The sequence below is a fragment of the Erithacus rubecula genome (genome assembly GCF_903797595.1).
Source record: "Erithacus rubecula genome assembly, chromosome: 6".
NCBI lineage: Eukaryota > Metazoa > Chordata > Aves > Passeriformes > Muscicapidae > Erithacus > Erithacus rubecula.
The window spans coordinates 56,652,724-56,669,019 of NC_136688.1; the positions used below are offsets into that span (position 1 = coordinate 56,652,724).

The 16,296-nt window shown below is 46.2% G+C and overlaps 1 protein-coding gene across 4 annotated transcripts in view; it reads left to right on the forward strand.

Moving 5' to 3' along the window:
• Positions 1-16,296, forward strand: part of SLC35F4 (solute carrier family 35 member F4) — a 108,426-nt gene that overhangs the window by 90,984 nt on the left and 1,146 nt on the right. For 3 of the 4 annotated variants that reach the window (XM_079309327.1, XM_079309326.1, XM_079309328.1), the window contains 4 exons: positions 6,001-6,220; positions 12,183-12,308; positions 13,345-13,537; positions 14,812-14,901. In XM_079309327.1, coding sequence (XP_079165453.1) covers positions 6,001-6,220; positions 12,183-12,308; positions 13,345-13,537; positions 14,812-14,901 — 629 coding nt within the window. The remainder of the gene's footprint in view (positions 1-6,000; positions 6,221-12,182; positions 12,309-13,344; positions 13,538-14,811; positions 14,902-16,296) is intronic. The other variant, XM_079309329.1, reaches the window with a different exon arrangement.

Here is a 16,296-nt window from a genome sequence, read left to right on the forward strand (position 1 = left end):
TGAGAAATCAGAGAAATACAAGGTTAAGGGGGAAGCCAAAGAAATCATGCAGTCCAACCACCAGTGCTGCAGCTTAGCTTCTCCTTAGCCACTTCTGAAGAAAACCACATCTGATCTGTCTCCAGGGCTTGGAAGTACCTCACATTCTGTGACAATTGATTTCACAGTTCCTCCTCCATGTTTATTATTCCACTGATCTGACAGTGCTGTGAGAGCTGCTCTAAAGGACAGGGCAGAATCCAGATCCACACCTTGCCCAGGGAGGGGAGAGATTCACAGGGTCACTTTGAGCTGGCACCCACTTCTGTTATTCCAGTGCAGACTTGCTTGGAAAACAACCTGCCTGGCTCCAGCAGAATTGTCTGTTCCACCAGGAATTGCCCAGCATGGGGCCCATCCCTGGCTCCTGCTGTCACTGAGCACACAGGGAATCCCATTTGTGACTGTCAGGCTGGAGTGCAGCAGGGCCAAACTCTTCCCTCAGCTGCTTTTTGCCAGGATCTGGGATGTAATTTGGCCCTAAATTATCGTTTCTGTCAAATCAGCATGACTGAAATTGAGCAGTTGCACTTAATTAAGTGCTTCTCTGCAAACCCTGGTGCTTTGTCTGTTAATGATGCTTCATTCAGATTTCTGCTGGAGTGTTTGTGAGAACATTAACAGTGTCAGCTTGCCTTCTGCACGTGGGGTGAAGGAATAACAATTGCAGATAAGGAAGAAGGTGAGAACAAATATCCCTGCAGATAAATCCCCTGCAGTTGGTTCATTGATTATATCTCTGTCAGAGCAAAATTTTGAGGCAATGCATATAAAAAAATCCTGTGCTTAAATGATTGATGTATCTCCCTAGCTGTTTAGAATCCAGCTTTTAAAGTTGAGTACACTGTGTTAAATGCCACAGGAATTTCTGCAGTGGGTCAGTGAATGTGTGGACTCGGGACATCCTGATGGAAATCTTCCCAGAGTGTTTCTTACTCCAGATATGTCAGGAATTCATGTCCCAGGAAGAAAGTAACTGCTGGTAAATAATGATTTCATCAGGGGGAGCAACTGCTTGGTCTGTGCTGTGCTACAGCTTGACTGTCCAAATTCCTACTTTGGATATGGGATGGACATCTCCTCAGGATGAGCTCTGGACTTTTTGGTGACTTTAAGGATGTAGTTTTAACTTGGAGACAGGTTTAATTTGGGAAGGATCTTTGGAGGTCATTCCACCCAGCCTCCTCCCCAGAACAGGGGCGTTTTCAAACCTTGGTTGATTGATTGTGTATTTTCTTGATCTGCACTCTTGATTCTGTTCCTGCTACAAGGCTTTTTATTACATTTTGTAAGATTTCTTGCTGCTTCATTTGCCTGCTTTATTCCTGTGCAGCAGCTAATTCTTGTCAATAAACCCATTTGCAGCAGTTCCAGGCTTTCCTTGGAGACCAGAGGTGATTTATCTTTGTGTTTCTGGAGGATGTAGTTACTCTCTAGGAGCTTTGAAGACATCAGACATTTTGTCCAGCAGATATTCCCAGTGGATCTGAACAAACAATGTCTGTGACATCTTGGCAGAGATCAGTGATCCTGGGAGTGACTTGCAGAGTGCTGCCCCAGGCTGGCAAAGCTGCAGGGAGCCACTTTAATAAATCCCACCTGGTAGGACAGGAGTCTTCAGTCCTCAACTTCAGATTGGCTTTCTGGCAAGTTTATTCTGCTCAGCATCTAAAGGAGGTGCAAGAGAGATGGATTTTTGACAAGGACATGGAAGGGGAATGGCTTCAGACTGAGGGAGGGCAGGTTTAGAGTGAATATTGAAAATAAATTCTTGACTGTGAGGGTGGTGATCCCCTGGCACAGGGTGCCCAGAGAAGCTGTGGCTGCCCCTGGATCCCTGGCAGTGTCCAAGGCCAGGCTGGACAGGGATTGGAACAACCTGGGATAGTAGAACCCCATGGCAGGGGGTGGAACTGGATGGGCTTTAAGGTCTCTTCAACCCAAACCCCTCTAGCAGTCACTTATAATATTTGAGATTGTAAATTGTGTAAATTTGAGGTTACAAATTTCACACTTGACCTTAGAGATTCAATCTTGTGGTCTGAGAAAATAACTGATGGTTATGAACTCACTGCTGAGTTTAGAAGTGTCTTGGTTGTCTTGAGGCAGAAGACTGTTCTTGTTATCCCCTCAGTATTGTAAATAAAAGCTGTGTCCCTCATAAAGAGCTTGAAACTCCTTCCATTAGTACTGGATAAAATTACCAGGAAGCTCAGAAACAAGAAATCTAACCCTGGCAGCATTTACCACAGCAGAAGACTCTGCACAGACCTGGCTTAGGAGCCTGATGCAGTTGTGGTTGGAATAGGTGGGTGAAATTTTCAATGTCAGTACATTTTGCCTCCTCATTTGTTGCCTTGGCTTCTCAAGGACAAGCACTGTGACACTGAGCAGCTTCCTGCCAGGATTCACCACAGTGTAAGAGCTGAGATTGGTGCTGCAGGCTCTTCCCAGCCTGGCCCTGGCCAGGGAAAGCCTTGGTAGGCGCAGCTTTAATGTGAGCAAAACACACTGGGAGGAGTTGGGTTTCTTGGATAAGAAGTGAGCATCACCTGGAGTGCACGCTGAGCCATAAGTAGCTGGTGTTTGTATATGAAGCTGTCACTGCAGGTTTCTCACCCCCAAATCTCTCCCTCCTGCTGCAGCAGTAGCTCAGTTCAGCTCCCTCAGCCACCTCTGGAATGTCACTGCAAATCCAAGGCTGCTCTGCAAAAGGCTTTCAGGGGAGATGTGAGGAGCAGCATCAGCACAAAGCTGGGCTTCCCATGGGCCATTCCTGGGGGACAGAGCATTCCTGGGGGACAGAGCATTCCTGGGGGACACAGCATTCCTGGGTGCTGTCCCTGAGCCAGGCTCTGTGTGTGTGTGTGAGAGCTTCATGCAGAATTCCCTTTCCTTTGGCTGCAGTGGGGCTGGGAGGTATTTTAGTGCTGCAGATGCCATCATTCAGGCAGAAGCACTGAATTTGTGCTCACAGAAGGTGAAGGTGCTGCTGTGCTGTGTGCTGCCCTGCTGTCCCTGTGGCCTTGCCAAGTTCCAGTCCAGGTGATGTCACTGCATTGTCTGTGTTCCTGTACCCCAGGCTCTGCCTGTTTGCTGTTTGTTACTGTGAGCTGCTCAAAACCAGCTGCTGGATTTCACCAGGAGGGCACAAACCCATTCCTGTGCAGGGCCTGGCATCAGAATTACTGAGAGGGCACACGAGCTATTTAGTGGGTGCCAGAGGCAAAGCTGCACAAGTGGCTGAGGTGCTGTAATTCCTGAGAGCGTGGCACACTGCCCACAGCTGATGGCTGAGGGCTACCTGCAAGTGAAATGAGTTATTTGTGTCAGAGGGCAGGTTTTAAATAGAGCTCTGGAGCATTTGGAAACAGTTTGTGTGGTAGTTTCAGGGTCAGCTGCCCTTAGATAGGTCAGTGCCTCTAAGTCAGCAGCCTGCAGCATTATTTGGGGAGGGTTCCAGGGAGCCCTCTCTCCTGAGCCCAGGGTTTTAATCACTGTCATGTCTGATGACTCCTGCAAGTTTAATTTTAGTTGCATGTCAAAGAGGCTGAGTTAACCACTGAGCCACCAGCCCTCCAAAGCCTCAGGCAATCTGACTGGGAAAATAAAGCATTCTCCTGTCTCCTCATTGACTGAGCATTATTCATGGAGCTCTCCTAGGCACAGGGGTGAGTTCATCAAGGCTCTGCCTCACTCAGCACCACCCTGTCAGAGACTTTGCTGTATTTTCTTCACTGAGAGTTGAGGAACCATCAGTCCCTGTTCTGTGTGGACACTGCTCTGTGCTCTGCCCTACAACCTGCTTAAACCCCATTGCCTGGGTCTGTGAAGCATTTCCAGATTCTTTTCCTGGCTGTGCATCTCTGCCCAGCCCTCCCACTGCTTCTGGGAACTCAGAGATCAGTGGCATTGCTGGGGCAGCCGCAGCAGCCTCTCCCAAATCACTGACCCGAAGAATGTGATAACCACTGAGCCTTCCTCCTTGGAGGATTCACTTGGAACTGTCCTCCTGGCTCTGCTCTGGGTTTGTCTGTGTGCAGGACAGCCAAACCTGGCCCATTTTGTCTGGGTCCAGCATTTCTGGAGGCAGCCCAGGCACCTTTCTGCTTCTTTCCTCATGGAGCAGCCTGGCTGTGGTGCCATGGAACAGTGACACAGCCACACTGCACCCACCTGTCTCCAGGTGAGATCAGTCTGAGCCCACAGTCATGCTCTGCACCCACCTAAATCTCAAGGGGAAGCATCTTTTGAAGGTGAACTGCTGTGTCTGCCTGTCAAGGAATGCTGAAATTCTACCAGTGAGTCCCTTCTCACACAGGGAAGCTTGTCCCCTCTAACTCCTATTGAAATCAGAGTTACAAAAGCCTGCAATCAAAGTTAGGCAATAATTTGTTCACTTCACTGAGTGTTTGCTTTGCATCTCAGATAAATGATGCACACCAGTAGCTGTTCTTTTTTATATTTTAAACATTTTTTATCCTGATCTTTGGTAAACAGGACTCCTGAGAGCGTTGAGGTCAACTGGAGTGAAGGAGATAATTAGCAGATCCACCAGCCTGAGTGTTAACTTGTTACACAGAGTTTGAGAATGGAATTTATTATTACCAGAAATGACTGCTTTGTACACCAGGCATCAGGAAACAAGTGGTTATTAAGTAAAATCATAAAACCATTTAGGTTAAGATGTAGATGACCTCAGTTATTACACAGATGTTATTATTCTACTTTCCTTAAAATGAGAGTGATGGTTTCCAACCTTTAGAGTAAAAAACTGCAATGTCTTTAACAGCAAAATTCCCAAGAATTAGTAAAAATAGTTAAGAGGCCCTGAAAACAATTTTGTTTTCCAAATCAGGATAATTATCAAACCACCCCCACCACCCCCAAATAACAAACATTTCTGCAGTGCAATCTTTGAAGTTGCTAATTAGTTCTACATAATGAGTGTTCTAGCAATCTTCCCAACACCGCCAGGTTTGGCTGTGAGCACTTTGGAGCCCCAGGGAATTTGGATTGTTCCCTCCATGTCCCTTTCCCTAAGGATGTGCTGCATGTTGAGGGTGCCTTGGTTCACTCTCCTGATTTTTGGGGTCACCTGTGGGACCTCCCAAGTTTTAAGCAGTGTTTTAAGCCTGCCATGCCAAGAAATGAAGCACACTGGGAATATATTCAGGAATACCTTCAACCAGGAGTGCAGGCAGTGGGGTTGCTCAAAAACATCCTTCCCAGTTTGGAAAAGGCAGAGATTCCTGAAATCCTGAGAAGCAAACAGCTCACTTGAGCTGTGTGTGACAGTGTTTGGGAAGGTGGGGGTTTTGTTCACAATTTAATCCTCGAGGAAATGCCTCCTAGAAAACACAGCTTTTCACTGTACAATAAAATGAAGCTGTTAAATACCTTTCCCTCCCTTTCCCTCCCTTTCCCTCCCTCCTTCTCACACTTCTGTTTGCCTGGCTCACTCCCACTGCCTGGTGGCTCCCTTCCCCACCACTCTGATGTGTCTGGCACTCTTTTTGAGTATCTTTAAGCAATTCTTAAAGCTTCCTTGGCCATACATAAAAAATATATTTCAATATGAATGAAAACAGGGCTTGGAGCAATGCAGAAAAAAAAAGAATATTGGCAAGCTGCAGAGAAAAATTGGTGATTCTCTTGCCTGTGCTCATGGCCTTGAAGGCAGAGTCTGGGAGCTGTCAGAACATTACAGATAACCTTCATTTCTGTGTGTGAGTCCCTGGGATTATTGTTGCACAGAGTGATTATTCCAGGTAAGTTACGTCTTTTCTCCTTGCCAAATTGCTGTTTTAAGAAGACTGTGGGTCGTTTTCCCTATGTGAATTAAAGAATGGATTCTCTTGGGCGTGTGGAATAGTTAGGAAAAGCACCATAAATGTCAAATGAATGTTTGTTGCGCTCAGGAGAACCCTGGCTGAGACTGAAACTCTTTTCTTTCCCTAGGGAATGCAGTCGGATTTTTGGTGAAGATGGTCTGACGCTGAAACTCTTTCTTAAAAGGACTGCTCCCTTTTCTATTCTGTGGACTTTGACTAACTACCTGTATTTACTGGCTTTAAAGAAGCTCACAGCCACAGACGTCTCTGCCCTGTTCTGTTGTAACAAAGCTTTTGTCTTCTTGCTTTCTTGGATTGTGCTCAAAGACAGGTTCATGGGAGCCAGGGTAATGAACGTGCCTCCTTCTCCACCCTCTCATCTTTCCATCATTGCACTGAGACCCATCAGCCATGGAGCTGCCATAGCACTGCTGCACTGGGCTGCAGACATGAAAACCATGAAAACCTTCCCCATTTAGCTTCATGGTGCAGCCTCACAACAGTTAGAGACCTCACAACTTCAGAGGGAATTCAGTGTGGGGATTTCAAGGAGCTATTACAGCCCAGTGTAACTTGAAGAACTTCCAGTTTCATATAAACCTGTTCTGTCTTGGCTTATTGTGCTGAGGTTTAGTTAATTTTGTTTAAAACTTTATGATGAATGCTTCTAACCAAAGTAGTTGTATTCCTTGTTTGGGTAGACAGATGTTTTCAATGTATGATGTATTTTTCTTGTGCTACCCAATCACTTTTCACACACATTTACATGTGTATGTGCCAAAATTGCTTTAAAATTAACACAGCTCTCTTGTGTGGAGGTGCATTTTGCACTGAGGTCTTACAGGACTCACTGGCAGTAAAATGGACCCTGCAAAAATTTAAAACAGAACTCAAACACAATGATGTGCCCCTGGACCTGGGGGTAGCAAACTTGTGTAATTTTCCATACACATATCTCCCAACATGCAGCAATTTAAAGTGTTGGCTTCACCTGGGATGAGGAGCAGTGAGGATTTGATTTCTGCTAGTTCAGTGATGTAAATTCCCTTCTGGAATGGCTCAAGGTCGTGTTGGGCACAATCCTGACTGAATCATTGAAAACCTTGAATTTCATTGGGCACTGGTTGGGGCCAGGTGTGCTGGCTGTGATTCGAAGGGAGCAGCAGCAGCTGGATTTAAATTCCATGGAAAACATGATGGATCAGGACACTCATCCAAGTCAGTTTGTTTTCTGAAAATGGGCACAGCAGCCTTTTTAAAATTATTATTAACAGTGTGATAGAAGGGTTCAGAAATGAAAGGAAAAGCCATCCTGTTGTACAGGTATCTCATCTGGCTTTTGGAGCAGCCACCAGGACACTGATCCAGTGTCACCAGGAGGTGAGCCAGTGCTTGAAGGTAAAGCCAGCTGGGTATCTGTTACATGCACAGCTGAAAATACAGAAATATCAGGTGAATGTGACCCACCCTCAGCCCACTGGCTGACTCAAAAAATAAACAGGGTGTAAGCCCTCAGTTCTCTGCAGAAATAGCAGAAACAATACCCCTCTCTGCCCTTTGATCATCTGAAAAATTTTGTACCCTTTAAGCTAATTTTCATCTCAAAGCAATTCTTACTGAAAGAGCAAGCCTAGCTCTTGTGTTGTCCTAGCCTGCTCTGTTAAAGAAACCTAGAAATAAAAGCTATTTTCAGTTATTATTTATTTTTCACTGACTAGAAAAGGTTGCCATAAATATGCATTAGTAGGAATGCTGTAGACACCGTGGGGTTCTCACAGGAAAAACTTCTCCTGGAGAGAAAATATTCCTGGATTTTGCTGCTCTCTGGCAGAGCCTGGGTGCCCATTGCTGGAGAGGTAATTCACAGCAGCTCTCCTGGCAGATTAACACTTCATGATGTTAAGAACCAGGCAGGAGAGTGTTTGAGAGCTTTTTTATTTGGCTTTTTGCAGCACAGCCCCAGCTTTTTGTGCTCTGGATGCCTGAGCTGCTCCTGGAGGGCAGCAGCAATTTGGTTATTTGGACAGCAAAGACGTGGAAAGATAAAAAGTTTAATCCTATACCCTGAGCCATGTTTTTGTGGAAAAACCCTGCACCAGAAGCTCATCCAGCTTTTCCAAGGAGCTCAGCTCCCTGCAGCTCTTCCAGAGCTCTGTGGGTGCATCCAGGCAGGGATGCTCCAGTGCCTGGGACAGCAGTGGCTCTGCAGCACATTCCCAGCTCCCTGTCTGCCCAGGTGGCTGCAGCAGTCCCCAAACTGCCCATGGGCATGTGGGAGCTGCCTGGCACCCCTCTGACCCCCTGGCACCCCTCTGACCCCCTGGCACCCCTCTGACCCCCTGGCATCCCTCTGACCCCCTGGCATCCTCTGACCCCCTGGCATCCCTCTGACCCCCTGGCACCCCTCTGACCCCCTGGCATCCCTCTGTCCCCCTGGCATCCCTCTGTTCCCCTGGCATCCCTCTGACCCCCTGGCATCCCTCTGATTCCCTGGCATCCCTCTGACCCCCTGGCACCCCTCTGACCCCCTGGCATCCCTCTGTTCCCCTGGCATCCCTCTGACCCCCTGGCATCCCTCTGACCCCCTGGCATCCCTCTGTTCCCCTGGCATCCCTCTGACCCCCTGGCATCCCTCTGATTCCCTGGCATCCCTCTGACCCCCTGGCACCCCTCTGACCCCCTGGCATCCTCTGACCCCCTGGCACCCTCTGTTCCCCTGGCATCCCTCTGATTCCCTGGCACCCCTCTGACCCCCTGGCATCCCTCTGTTCCCCTGGCATCCCTCTGACCCCCTGGCATCTTTCTGACCCCCTGGCATCCTCTGACCCCCTGGCATCCCTCTGCCCCCCTGGCACCCCTCTGACCCCCTGGCACCCTCTGACCCCCTGGCACCCTCTGTTCCCCTGGCATCCCTCTGTTCCCCTGGCACCCTCCCTGCACACCTGAAAGCAGCTGCCAGCCAGGCTGCAGGGCTGGATTTGTAGATGCCATGTCTTAAAGACAAACCTGCCTTGCTGGCCACCCTGTGGAATGGCACAGTCCCACCTGTGGGAGCACTGAATGACTGCAGAAGGGCTGCACACAAAGTTGGAGCTGCTGTGGCTGTGTTTGAGGCACCAGAGTGTGTGTCCTGCAGTGGTGAAGCTGTAGCACCAACCAAAGAGAGAAAACACCAGGGGAGGTTTAGGTTGGGTATAGAAAATATTTCTTTATAGAAAGGGTGATCAGGCACTGGAACAGGCTGCCCAGGGAAGTGGTGGAGTCACCACTTCAGAAAATGTGTGGATGTGGTGCTTGGGGATGTGGTTCAGTAGTGGATCTGGCAGTGTTAGGTGAAGGGTTGGACTCACTGAGGTTTTTTCCTTAGCAATTCTCTGGTTCTCTTTACCTATAAAAGTAATGCAGGTGGAGCTCAGGTACCTTGAAGTGCCTCCTGCCCTGGGCAAGGACACACAGAAGCATCCCTGCCTGCACCCTAACCTTTGCCTGGACACTTCTGAACATCTCTCAGATTAATAACACACCCATGTTGCACTTTGGGAAGTCCAGACAGCTTTGGTTCAAAGCAAGCACAAATATTTTAAAAGACTTTACATATTTGAGTAGTTCTGGCTTGTTCTGCTTAAATTTAGACATGTGGTTATGTGTTTGCATATTTAAGCCCATGGTTCAGCTTCTCGTGTGAAGTTGAAACAGTGTTTTTAGGTAGGTACAGAGTCGTTTGGGGACATTATTCTTCCCTGAAAATGTTGACTTTAGACTGGAGAGAGGATTCTTCCCTGTCCTTGAAGGTGTTCAGTGCCAGGTTGGACAGGGCTTGGAGCAGCCTGGGATAGTGGAAGGTGTCCCTGCCATGGCAGGGGGTTGGAACTGGATGATCTTTAAGTTCCCTTCCAGCCTAAACCATTCTTTATACCTCATTTCCTGCTGTGCTCCACATAGAAAAATGATAAACTGTTAGTTTGCCTTGCTCTCTTTTAGGGAAAAAAGAAAAAAAAAAAGAGACAAGCTAATTTAATTCCTCACCTAGGAGGCTCCAAAAGTCACTATGCTCTTCCATTAATTAAAAGCCTCATTTAATGAACTGACAGCCACCTTTGCTTCCCTGTGATCTTGTAGAGCAGCCTGCAGATGTGAGCTCAGGTTTCTAAAGCCAACACCTGAGGCACAGGTCAGCTGTGCTGATGCCCTGGCATGTAACATGCAGGATGAGTCTTCAGCATGAAATTTAAATAATGTTTTTGCTGTTTTCAGTCTCAGGTCTTACATCTCAAGAGATGGTGTTGTTCCACATGTGCCCATCATTTTAGTTGTTTCAGGGGGAAAAAAAGTGCTTGGCTTTATAAATATTTGATTGAATTAGGAATCTGGGTCTCTAAATTTGGTTTAGACAGACTGGGAGTGAGTTTTTCACAACAGGAAGAAAGGGGATGATAGATCTACTAATTTTCACTGACACAAGGAAAGGACTGAGCAGTGAGGGCACCCAGAGTTAACTCTCCATCCTTGCCCTTGGAGGGAGGGCATTACTACACTGGACTCTTCTGTTTTCCTTCTGGGACAGACACATTGCTGGAAATACTCCAGCTGAAATCCTGAATTTGTGTGCAGGGCAGGATGTGTGGTGCAGGCTGAGCATGGCAGGGCAGGGGGGGTCTGAGCACTCAGAGGAGAGGCTGTGGATGTCTGAGGGGTCCTGGCTGACATTTGGCAAGGCTGTTATGTGTTATCCTGGGAAGGAAAAGGGGGGAAATCCTGGTTCCCTCTTGCTAAAACCCTCCCAGATCTCATCACATCCCTGAGAGACTGAGATTGCCCAGGGGACTGCAGCCCACAGCACTGGCTCCAGCTGCCATGTCCTGGTGAATTTGGAGGTGTCAGTGATGCTTTCAGCTTTTGCTGAGCTGCATCCTGGATTGGGGTGGGGTTTTTTTTGTGGGTAAGGTGGGATGCAGGCTGCAGTGGGGTTTGTGGCTTTGGCACAGCCCTGCCATGTGGTTGGGCTCCTGTGTGCCTCAAGGACTGGTGAAATAGGGCTGATGGTGAGGGGAAGGACTTAAAGCTGCACCCAGGAAATGAGTTTTTCTGGGAAGATGTTGGCCTGGAAGCCTGTGGGATTTAGGAGCATTTTTACCTGGAGTGTCAGAAACTGGCCCTGCTCTGGGAGGTGATTTTGGGTTCCCCATTGTCCCCTGTGTGGGAGCATCTTCACTGAGTCAGTGTGTGTCCCTCTCCTGTGTGTCCCTTGAAACAGGGCTTTGCTCTCCTGACTGGCCCTGCTGAAGTTAATTTGTGGGAATTTTTGTGCTTACTGCCTCAGCCTGGCTCACATCTGCTAGGGATGTATTTCTGGGACTCTTGGTAAAACTGAGAGCTCTGAAAAGCTGTTTTACAGGAAGGCACATGTTTTAATCAAGATGAAGTCTTTGAAGTCTGTGGAGTGAAACTTGGGTTTATCCAGGACTAAATATTTCTTAAATGAGGTTCAGTGATATTTTCAAGAGGCAAAGTGCCCATATCACATTGGTGTAAGGTCAGGAGTTGGCACTGGCTCAGGAAACACTCCATGGAGGTTGGGTATTTAGAAATTCACACTCCACATTTACCTGCTGAGGGCAATCAGGTGGAGAGGGGAGATTTTTAAGAATGAAACACTTGGGTTTCTCCACCAATTCCTTAAGGTTCTTGGAGTCTTGACTCCAAGAATTTCAGATATGGTGTAGTTAATAATTCCTGTTCTTTTTCTTTGAAGCTCCTTAGATGCTCTCTCTGGGATTTTCAAATGAGGCCAAAAACCTAAGCACAAAGGTAAAGGCTTCATGAAGAAATTTGATCATGTCTGTCCAAAAAAGCTGTCAGGGCACAGCCAAAACAGCTGGAAGAGCTCCCTGTGGTACCCTGGTATTCCAAAATACAGGGCTCATTCCCCTGGACTAAATTTCCAGGATGTTTGGCCATCTAATGTTTGTATTTCAAGTCAGATTGGTGGCATTGATAAATATTTCTCCTGTTGTACAGTAGAACACGATATCTTAAAATTTCTTGATCTTGCAGTTGCCTCTCCAAAGTGAATGTTTAGCTGACAAAATACATAATGATGGATGTTCTGTCAGTGGGCCCCAGCAGAATTTGCAGTGCTGTAGATACTCATCCCTGTCAGTGCACACACTTTCATCATGCTTTACATCTCTCCCACCATCTTTCCTATTTAAGGGAAAACAAGAAAACTCCAGGTCAGAGCAAGTGGGTCATGAGAAGCCCCTGCCAGTGATGATCTCAGCTTTACACTGCTTTGCTTTGTCTGTGCAGATAGTGGCAGCAATAATGGCAATCACAGGCATTGTGATGATGGCATATGCAGATGGTTTCCAGGGTGATTCAATTATTGGGGTGGCCTACGCCGTGGGATCAGCCTCCACTTCTGCACTCTACAAGGTAGGTCACAGCTGATTGCTGGCACTCTGAATTCATTATCAAAAAGACACAAATACAGAGAGATCTGCTGTAAAACAGATGTTTTGTTTTGTTCATCACTCCTGTGTCACTCACGTTGTGGCAATGTCAGGAAATCTACCTAGAGTAATTAATTGTCATCTGCCAATTACCCAGAATGGCTTTTCCTGATGAGCCTTTAGTGAAATCTCCCCTGCCACACCACCAGGAGTTTAAATCACGACAACAGAGTTTATCAGCACTTTTCAAAGGGGCTTTTAAGGAGAGCCAGGGTGGCCAACTCATCCCAGGTGTGCACTGCAGCTCCCTGGCAGTGCTGGGCTCAGAGTCCTGCTGTGAGCCTGGCTCAGGCAGCTCATCAGAGACACTCCTGCTTGCAAGAAATGGCTGCTCTGAAGGTGAGGGCTGGCAAAGGCAGGATTCTGTGCTCATCTTGTGGCTGGGTTTGTTTCCAGCTGTGTGTGTGAAGTTTAGAGTGAGTTTTGGCAGGATCAGAAGCTGCCCTTGCAACTTTAGGCTTTGCTCGTCTCACTCATAAATTTGCTGTGGCCTTTCACAAGTCACTCAAAGTGCACAGATTTCATCTCCTAGAGGATAAGTTCTCAGAGTTGAGCCCTTCCAGACTGGTTTTCCTCTCACAGCAGGGTGAGGCTGTGGAAGTCACTGGAGTCTCCTCCCAATCCCAGCTTTGCCACACTCAGCCCAAATCTACTTTCATTGCATGAATGGTGTGTCCTGGGGTTCTTGGATTATTCTTGGTTTTTCCTGGATTCTTCTACACTTGCTCCTCGTGGCATTTTGTGTAAAGTTTTGTTATCCAGACTCAGCCATCCCTGTGGTGAAGACATGGTGCTAAAACACAGGGAAGAGCAGAAATCCCACTAAAGATCCCATTGCACAATTCTTGTGTGGGAAAGGGGCTGGGCTGTGGCATGTTGGCTCCATTCTCCCCAAGGGAATGGAGTGTTTCCATGTCAGGCATGGAGTCTAAACCCCTCTTCTTTCTTCTTCTCTCCAGGTTTTGTTCAAAATGTTCCTTGGGAGTGCAAACTTTGGGGAAGCAGCTCATTTCGTGTCCACCCTGGGCTTCTTCAACTTCATCTTCATCTCCATCACCCCCATCATCCTCTACTTCACTAAAGTGGAGTACTGGTACCCCTTCTCTGCTGTGCCCTGGGGTTACCTCTGTGGAGTAGCTGGCCTCTGGTTAGGTATGTGATCAAAAAATCTGTTTATTTTTCTAGGTCTTCACCCTTCCAACCCTGTGTAAAATTAGCCTCAGGCACAGTTAATTTCCCCCTGTCCCCTTAAGCAGCAGAGCTCTCTCACAGATTAATTCTGGTCCCAGTACAAACTGGTGCTTCTTAGAAATGATTCATATTGTTCATTACACTTCATGAAACATTACTATTAATTGAGATGAAATTAATAATTGATATGTAAGCATAGTTATAATTAATAATAATTAATAATTAACAGTAATAGCAGAAAGTAAACATGAAGCAGCACTACTAATTGCCTGGTTTTTCATCCTTACCATAGTTCCTCACCAGTGCCCCTGTCTCTGGCACAGCTTCACTGCTGTGAACCCCATTTCAAAGGGATTTAAAGCCCCTGGGGGGTGTTTGTGCCCTGACAGGGGCACCCCCAGTGCTGGGGCACCTTTCTGGGGGTGCTGCAGGGCTCACATGAGGCTCCCTCTTCCTGAGCCAGAATTGCCAGCAAAATACCTGTTGGATTCAGCCCAGGGGCATTTTAATTTCCACATATAACAATATCCTTTCCATTGGTGAAGCCTCTTTTATTCCATAATTGAAGAGGTTTTTGTCTCACTACATGTTTATTAAATGGAAGCAAAGAGAATGTCACTGCCCATCCCATCCTGAGATGTGGCCAGGCTGGCAGCTGAGCTGCTGGGAGCACCTTGATCTGCTCTGACAGCTCCTGGGGGTCCAAAATTAGGGATAATTTGTCACCCAAGTCTATAAACCCAACCTTATACAGGGGACTCAGCAGCAGGGCTGGGTGATGGGTGATCAAAAACTTAAGTTTGCTTTTAATCTTTCAAGGAAAGGTTAAAGAAACTGAAGCAAACTTTAAGGGTTTGGGGCTTTTTTTTAATCTTTCAAGGAAATTGAGCTCTCTGGGAGTACTGTTATATAACAAAAAAAAAACCAGAAAAACCCAACAAAAGACCAGTTTTTGTACCTGATTAAAGCCTGTACAAAGCCATGGAATATGAGGGTGATAATCTCATTATTACAGTTTGTGAAAGGCCCTCCAGCTCTCCCCTTTCCCCTGTGAAGAATTTCCCCTAATTTCACACTCATGTAGAAAAACCAAAAATCACTTTATGACAACTCCCTCATTATGGTGTAGATATTTAATATCTAATATTGTACCTGTAGGGTCAAGGTGGAGGAGAACTGTCTCTGTCTGGTGTTTGCCCCCATTTTCATGCATTGTTTTCTCTGTTTTTCCCTAGCTTTCAATATCCTGGTGAATGTTGGGGTGGTGCTGACCTACCCCATCCTGATCTCCATTGGCACCGTGCTCAGTGTCCCTGGAAATGCAGGTACCAAACCAGCCCAGGGGAACTCACTAATAAATAATCTGTTCTTAGAATCTGTGGAAATTTGTTACATCCCAGAAATCTGAGTTTTTTAAGCTTTCTCTGCTTTCCAGCACTGACCCCCTGGAGAACACTGCATTTAACCTGAAACCTTGGAAAAGGCTTCCAAATTTAAGTAAAGTTAAAATCACAAGTGTGGAGTTAAATAAACTTGTGTACTTTCACATGGTAAAAAAAGTTGTAAATTTGAAGTTTTTATAGCATAGTAATAAGTATAAAACAAGATAAAAAATTTTGAGTGGTGTCTGTTTCAGTACTCATTTTCCTTCTTCGTAGTTTCAAGTAGTAGTTTCTAATTAAACAGTGCTGCACTAAAAGCCACAAAAATTTAATTATTAAGTTAAAAGTATAAATAATATAGGTGTTATTTCTCTGCTAAACTGTTTAACTTTAAAAGACTTTGTAGCTAACTAAATATATCTCCATTTTACTTACTTCTAGCTAGTGGCTAGAAGTGTTGCAAAACTTTTTATACTTTTAGTAAAATTTAATAACTAAACACAAAAAAATACATTTCCTTCGTATATTTTTTAGCCTTAACTCTAAATAAAAATTAAAAAAAAAAAACCTGCAAACAAACCAGTAATTAAATAATAGACACCCCCACTGTTACAGGAACTCACAAAACAGTTTTATTGATTAAAGAATTTGCTGGGTGGAAATTTGCTCCAGACTTCTGTCTTGAGCAGCCTCTGTCTCTTCAGTCTCCTCTGAAGTCACTCTTGGGGGTTTGAGCACCAGAAAATATCTGTGTTTTTTGATCCTCACACAGTCCCATTCTGTTGCTAGTGTACATAAATATGTAAATATAAGATAAAAGAAATATCCCAGGGACTCAACACTGCACCCTCTTCTTGCACAGAGCAGGAAGGTCCCTCCTGAGTCTCTTTTTCTCCAGGCTGAGCCCCCTCAGCTCCCTCACAAACCCTTCACCATGGAAATCTTGAGGCTTAATCCAACCCCTCCAGCCTTCCTCAGATCCTGCCCAAGGCATGAGGGACAGAGGAGCTGTGGCACCTCCAGCCCTGCATTGCCAGAGTGAAATTCTCAACCTCCAGTGCTCTATGGCTCCAACTCTGGAGCTCTTTGGCTCCTACTCTGAGCTCTTGGCTCCTGCTTCAATGGGTAATCTTAAATAAGCAAAGCAGCTAATAGTTTAAAAGGTGATTTTATTACAAAGCACATCAGTCTCAACAGGCAATGGCAAAAGCAATGGCAAAGCAATAGCAAAGCAAAAACCTGGCAAAGAGCAGGTGGCTAAAAACCCTGGCAAAAGCCAAAGGCTAAAAGCAACAACTCTCCCCAATTCAAACTCTTATGTGGGATTTTTCCAACAAG